Here is a 7,449-nt window from a genome sequence, read left to right as displayed (position 1 = left end):
TGACCTTCATCTCCTTTCCCAGTATGTGAATAAAATGTTTCTTCTTGTTTCCACTAAAAGATTATCAACCTTCTATCCTACATAATATACTATTATTTTCATAATAAAGGTATTCATTAAATCGCTTGGAAGCTATGTGGCATAAAGCCCAACCTGGCTAATTGCTGAAAGAAGTGTAGATTATCAAATCAAAACTATCCTTCACTTGAGTTCATTGTTGTCTGCTTGTTCATGGAGGTGCTTGTATGTAGGGGTTTGAGAATTCTAGCTAGTGACTGATTGTGGTGAGGTCTATAGGGGTAGGTCAGCTTGACTCTAATTTGTTATCTGCTTTTGTGGTCTCACAAATGCGGTTACTTAGGTCTTCTATGAAAGGGAGTAATTTACACAATTTTCTTTGTAGTCAATCCACCGAAGCTAAAACAATTGTTGCTAAGCCAGTTTTTCCTAAGGTTTATAGAACTCATAGTGAAAGGCTGTGAATATGGCCACATTATATATTTTTTACAAGTAAATTTAGGATTACCCTAAAGAGAAGGTAGAAAGCGACTTCTGAGAGCCATCTGTCTTGCAAGATGACCATTCTATTTTCTGGAACTGTGTCAAGTGGCAAAAGTGAAGCTGTTCTCTACCCTCAACCGCTGCCAGCAATAATCCATATTCTGCGTGTCTATAGTCACTGTTTTATTACAGGTAGTATTTTAACCTCCAGTTGCTACTATTTTGATTTTTTGTTTTCTCAGAGTAGACATGTTCTATTTTTGTGGAGCTTTTAAGGACTCCAAATCTTACTTTATATATCAGATTATTTTTCTACTATCTCATATTTTCCCCAAACTAAGACTTTCTTGTGTTGCTGACTCACTCTTGCTGGAAGGTTTCCTCAGATGCCTTTATTATTTTTCACTTGAAGTTCATTTAAGCAAAGCTTAGGAGTCCTGGTGTGGTGCTGTAGGATAAGCACTTGACAATCACAAGATTGGCATTTCAAACTCATCAACTGCTCCTCAGAAACCATATACAGGGTTGTTATGAGTTGGAATCGACTTGACATGACTTAACCACAACAGTTTTTCTATAGGAGCCAGTGAAATTGGTGTCCCCAAATTCAGAAAGATGCTGCGTTTCTGCCAGGTGTCTGAAGGGCAGTTCTTGCCTGGGACCAATTTTTATACTAATTGCACTTCCCCGAGTTTCCTTCACAGTGATATCAATTGAAAATTAGACTTTCAATCTATATAGGGCACATGCTGGGGGCTGTGATTTCTGTCAAAACTCTTTACTTTCCAACCTAGAACCGCTAGTCTTTCTTGCTCTCTCCTTTAGACAAAGTCTACAAGACCCGTTCACGGGACTTCAGCTTTTAGTTTCTGGCTTCATGCAAGACTCATGGGATTACCTCCTTTTCTCAAGTAGACTGATCCCATTCTAGCATGAAGGCAGTGCCTGACTCCGAAAGATTAAGGTTGAGGATATGACAACTTGGTAGTATTAAGTTGCTGATATTAATGCTAGCATTTCTCTGGGATATTTGTGTAGATATTCTTAACAGGACAAGCTTGCTCCCACCACCCCATCTCAGTGCCGGTTGGTTCTGGATCTCAGCCGGAGGGAAATGGCTGTAGCCGCCTTCTTTTGTTATCGTGTCAGGTTTTAGTATGAAGTTAGGCTTATTCCATAAAATAAACTTGAAAAAGTTCCTAATACAGCAGTGTCCATAGACTACCATCCTGCTATCACAAGTTTATATTCTGGTTCTGGCCTTTCACAAAGCTGTTCTTAAACAGACATGGGCCAAAGTTCGAATCTTGTGACAGGGCAGAGGTGTAAACGGAACACACTTTACTATGTTAAGTATTTCACACCTATCTTATAGTGTTGGTAAGTGCTGTCAAGTCACTCCCGACTCATAGCCACTCTGTATTGTTTCCAAGGAGCAGTTGATGGGTTTGAACCACTAACCTTGCAGTTAGCAGTCCACTTCTTGTCCTGCAGGGCCACACTAAGACCCTTACAGTGTTTTTAAGTGCCATCAAAGTCAGGTCCAATTCATAGCAACACTGTACAGTGTTCCCAAGGAGCAGCTGGTGGGATTGAACTGTTAACCTCAGTATTTACCCTACAGCACCACGCCAGGACTCCTACACAGTGTTAGGATCCATATTGATTTTTAGAGCAAGAAAATGATCTGATATTTAAAAATAAAAACCACCTTCTTTAGTAAAACAATCTGGGTCTAGAAATATTTGGGAGGTATTTAATTTTAACAAATTTTCCCAATGACCATTAGTTATTTAGGTTTTCTATTTTCTAAATCCTAATTTATATCCTGGTGCAGTGCTGTAGGATCAGCACTGGTCTATGAACCACAGCAGTTCAAACCCACCTTCAAAACCCTAAATAGAGTCGCTATGAGTTGGAATCAACTCGTCGGCACTTACAAGACAATGTTTTGATGAGATTTCCCAAATTTATAAAAATAACATATTTAAGAACCAAAACCAAACCCAGTGATGTCAAGTTGATTCCAACTTAAGATATTTTACAGGACATGGAAGAATTGCCCCATAGGTTTCCCAAGGCTATCTCAATGTAAGCAGACTGCTACATCTTTCTCATGAGGAAGGGCTGATAGATTCGAACTACTGACCTTTGGATTAGCAGCCGAGGGAGCATCAATCAGTTTGTAGTAAAACGGAATTAAAAGATGGTTGAATTTTTTATGAACTTTTGAAGCTCCCTTCTATGTATATTTTCCCTATAACTAATCTCCAGTCACTGTATATCCGTGGTCTTAGAGGTCTTTTTAATGCTGGCCTTCTTACAAAGTAGTAAAGTTGGCACAGCAGAACAAAATCAGGCTATTCTGATACAAACTCAGGTTCTCATACTGGTCCCTACACTTAGCATAGTTAATAAACATTCCATTTCCCAATTTTTAAAATGTGCTGAATATATATACATATATTTTTTGCAAAGTTCACATAAAAATTTTTGAGATTACAACTTGTGTCATGCAACAAGCATGAAATCTCCCCTTGCTGTCATTCTAAGAGACAGTATCAAGGCATCCCTCACTTCTGCTACTTGCAGAAGGAACAGGGAAGGTGGTATCTACAATCCAAAGAATTGCAGTATGGGGATTACTTGCACTTAAAAATAAAATCTTTATAATTCTTTAAGTGTCTTATATTTTCAATTTATTCAATTAATATTTTTTTTTAACTACCTTCGAATGTTAATGTTGCTTTTAACAAGGTATATAGATTCATGGGACTCCCATGATATGAATCCACTTTATTTTCATGTTTTCTGTATTATGTACTTGTAAATATGCCAAAATAAGTTTTTCATTAATGGCCAAAATGTTCAAATCTAACATTAATTATAAAGTATTATCGCCCATCCTCAACCCACATGAACTGATAACTCAAATACAATAGAAATAAGCTTGAGAATTATCTCCAAATATTTAATGAAAGATGTAGTGTAGCCATATTCCATGAAATGAGATTATTTATTGAGGGCGGCAGGGTAGGGGTGGGTGGCAGATTTTAACCCTACTGAATCAGACAAATTAAACTATTGCACTACAGTTAAAAGCTTTATGTAGGTGTGGTTTTGTTCTTAATTTGCTCTAACAGACAATTTGAGAAAGTTGTTTCTTGGGTGTTTTTAACTTTAAAAGATTATACACTTTAAATACGTATGAGATACAAAAAACTACTGGTTTAAGAATTATAATGAATTATCTGTACTAACAACCATTCTCCCCCCTCCCAATTTAGATGGAAAGACTGAAACTTTGGTCTCTAGATAACTTACTTCTATGAGAACATTTAAAGGATATTATTAGTATTCACTGCCAGTTGTGTAGTTTTTTGTCAAAGGGGTAGCAAAGGCCTCTTTGCTCTCAGTAAGTGCTCTGGGCTGATGGATAAATACACTAAACTTAACACCCTGGTTGTTAGCAGCTCTGACAAAACCACTATTTGCAGTCATTGTGATGGCTTTTAGGGTGTCTCCAGTTCCAAAAATGGTTAATGAGCGGCTATTGATTTTTGAACTAGCCACTAGTCTCAAGGCACGCTCAGAAGGCTGGTCTGGCACCACACTGATTCGCTTAATTAGCATAGTGGCCCTCTCTCTCTCCCCAGGTCCTCCTAAGGTGTCTAGAATTGACTGAAAATCCTTGACAGCAGATTCACAAGCAAACAATTCCTTGTCCTTCATAAATTTCTCCAGCTGAGGTAGAACCTGCTCTCTCCTCTCCTGCTCTGCTTGCTCTGTGAGGACTTTTTCTTTGAAGATGAAGTGGCAGCCTCCATAACTGAGGGCAGATACGTATGTAATTAAAGTCGTAATGTCCAGATTGACCCTTTTGCACACATCGACCTTGATTTCTGTTGGAAACGCAACACTTGCCAGTATATTTGCTCGGTCTACTCTGGTCACCTGCCAAAGTTCCGGGCCCTCATCATCTGATTCACACCCACTCAGTTGTTGCTCTTCAGGGTGGTCTAACAGAGCGTTAACTGCCACTATGTCCCCTCTCACAGATATGCCCATTTCTTTCAGCTTCTCTGCCATGGGGCTGGAGACACTGTTGTAAAATGCAAAGATAATGTGAGGGTTGCTATACTGCACTGGCTGCTGGTGACTGGCCTGGAGGAAGTCTTCAGCCTGCTCAATGATGCTTTTGTCACCATACTGGCCCCTGCCAAGCCAAATGTTGTGCAGAGCTTCAGCCTTTCGGCCAATGGCTTTCACCCAAGTGTGACCACCATTTGCAACTACATCCACCACAAGGGTCTGCTTTTCTCCAAATGTATCTGTGTAACCAAAGACATGAAGAACGCTCACAACTTCTTCTAGGTTTTCCGCTGATTCCACAATGGCTCTTAAATGCGTCAGATTCGTGCTCTGTAAATGAGATTCCTTAATAGCTACTTTCCCAGCTTCTACTTTTTGTAAGAATTTTAATTCTGCCTTCAGTTTGCTGCATAGCTTTGCACCACCTTCAATACCACCTTTTCTTGATCTGGAAAGGGACTCTGCTCTCTTGATCAATTCCTTGGCTATGGCGATTCGTTCACAGAGCATGGAATGTGCAGACATGCTGCCGGCATTATTCCTTCCCTAGAAGAAAAAGAAAGGCTTACTTAAACCGTTCTCAAAAATGATGCCAATCAATTCTTCACTCACGATTAAAAACTTCTATCTAGCAACAAAGCAGCTCTCGTACTACGGAGGCTGAGGCTCTGAACCTGGTATTAGTTAACGAAATGATGACAACTATAATTTTTAACGCTTCTGGGGGTTTCTGACACACTTTGGACTTCCATTTCTTCAGTTTGACGACTATGGGGCCCACAGTGAGATAAAACGTCATGGGTCAGAGTTTCCCAATCTGGTAGACTGTTACAGGGCCAGAAGGGCATGAGCACTTGCTTAAATGAACAGACTCGCCCAACGCACCAGCGTCCCTCCTCACTAAATCGCACCCTTCGTGACTTGGTCTCCTTTACGAGGCAGCCTCTCGGCTTCCCAGATGCGCACACCCAGGAATCACGACTATCTCCTGTCTGCATTGAACGTCAGCCCAGCACACTCTAAATGACTGAAGACCACCAGCTTGACTCTCACTCCAGTTCCGATTGGAAAGACCAAGAAAACCCAATCAAACTCTCAAGAATCCATCACAGTGCAGATGCCGCCCAGGGTGGCCCGCGGGGGGCGCGACGGGGCCTTCCAGGGGGACTCCTGCTCCTGGGGACCACTTGCCCCGTCCTCCTCCACAGCTGGACCCTGCCAAACAGAGTGCGGTCAAGACCACCTCCCCCGGCTGGCTCCGGGAATGGCAGCAAGGCACAGGGAGCGCCCCTAATAGGCAGGCCCGGCTCCTGAAGGGGCACCCTCGCCCGCCCCCACTTTCCTCCTTCCCAGCTTCTCACCCGCGGAGCCCAGGAGCGGGAGCACGAGCCGGCAAGTGCGTGCACGCGCAAAGGCCGGACCCGCCGGAAAACGCCACGCAGCCCCCACCTCACTCCGACCGCCAAAGCTGGACTGCGCGCGCCAGACCAGCCGCCTTGAGCGCCTTCTGCGTCGCGTGGTTCCGGGCCGAGCCCGCGATTCCCAGGCGGCAGCGCGGCCTCCAGAGCAGGGCTGAAGCTGAGGCTGCAGCCATGTTTGTTGAGGGCACTGGCTTCTAGCAGAGTTCTGGAAGGAGGCGCACACCATTCTGGCTCTAGGATAGGATCCTGTATGTTTGAATCCTGTATGTTGCCAGGTACATTTTGCCCTAAAACTGTCTCTTGGCCCATTTAACAGAAGAGGAAAAGATCATACAGATGGAAAACGCTGGAACTGAAATGTGTGACTCAAGGCTACAGTGCATTCCATTGGATTATACCAGGAGCCACCCCAAGTGTACAATTACAGAGCTGTTTGGAGAACAGGGGATCTTTGGCTTCCGAGGAGCTGGGAAACAAGGCAACAGTATCCAAAATCACCCAGAAAATTCTTAACAAAACTCGTTTTAAAAATGAAAACTGTTTTTACATTTTAAGTTAATATTAAACCTAGGAATGTCTACTTCTTCCCCAAACCTTAATCACAGAACGGGAATGGTGTAAGACCCCACAAAGACAAAACAAGAGAGATGACTGAACTCACTAGGAGAGCAGTAGTTACAGTGAATACTTACTTATTGAATGCTGTTTTTCAGGGATTGTTCTAAGCCTTTTATTATTTGTGTGAAAGTAGAAAACGCCACGGAGTTTTCACAGCTGTGACCTTTCAGAAGCCGGTGCCTCCAGTTGAGCTCTAACCGCCAATCTTCAAGTTAGTAATTCAGTGTGTAACTGTGCCACCCAAGGACACATTTTGTTTGAATTGCTAAACCTTTAAGGTTACAGATAAATTGAGTTAAAAAGTTTCCATATTGGATGTTGAAATGCCACCGCCCCTTCTCTGCTCCTTGCAGAATGCTGGAATCCTTGGCACCTTCCTGTCTCTCCTTCTTTAACTTTTCAAAACTTTATTCTCTGGAGAAATTAAGCAAATGATACTTTAAAGAAATGGCTTGTAGATACTGACATTCAGCATCAGTATCTACAAGTAAGTAGAACTGAGACCCTATCACACAGAAGTCCCACATATTTTCGTTTGGAAATTTAAAGAAACAAAGTAGAAAATAGTTTTTTTGTTTTGTTTTTAATCCTCAGATAAAAGTCATTTTGGACATATTAACAAAAGGTATTTTTTTCTTAAGGAACAGGCAAGCAGTTATTTGAAAATTAAAAATGATACTGCAAATTTAGAACATCAATAGGAGTTGGAAAAATAGAAAAAAGTTTACTAGAAAGCCCATAACTCTTGACAATTGGTGGACTAGGCAGACACATTATACAGACCCTTTACGACAAAGATGTTGTTGTTGTTATGTGC

At 41.8% G+C, this 7,449-nt stretch overlaps 1 protein-coding gene across 1 annotated transcript; it reads right to left on the bottom strand.

Moving 5' to 3' along the window:
- Positions 1–3,455: 3,455 nt before the first annotated feature.
- Positions 3,456–5,133, bottom strand: LOC102835857 (chromosome unknown open reading frame, human C7orf25). The gene has a single exon (XM_006832109.1). It carries the CDS (start codon positions 5,116–5,118, stop codon positions 3,853–3,855), a length of 1,266 nt encoding a protein of 421 aa, XP_006832172.1. The 5' UTR covers positions 5,119–5,133; the 3' UTR covers positions 3,456–3,852.
- Between the last annotated feature and the right edge of the window lie 2,316 nt (positions 5,134–7,449).

The sequence above is a fragment of the Chrysochloris asiatica genome, unplaced genomic scaffold, assembly GCF_000296735.1.
Source record: "Chrysochloris asiatica unplaced genomic scaffold, ChrAsi1.0 scaffold00006, whole genome shotgun sequence".
Taxonomy (NCBI): domain Eukaryota; kingdom Metazoa; phylum Chordata; class Mammalia; order Afrosoricida; family Chrysochloridae; genus Chrysochloris; species Chrysochloris asiatica.
The sequence above is the reverse complement of the archived record's forward strand: the minus strand, read 5'-3'. Positions and strand labels throughout refer to the sequence as shown.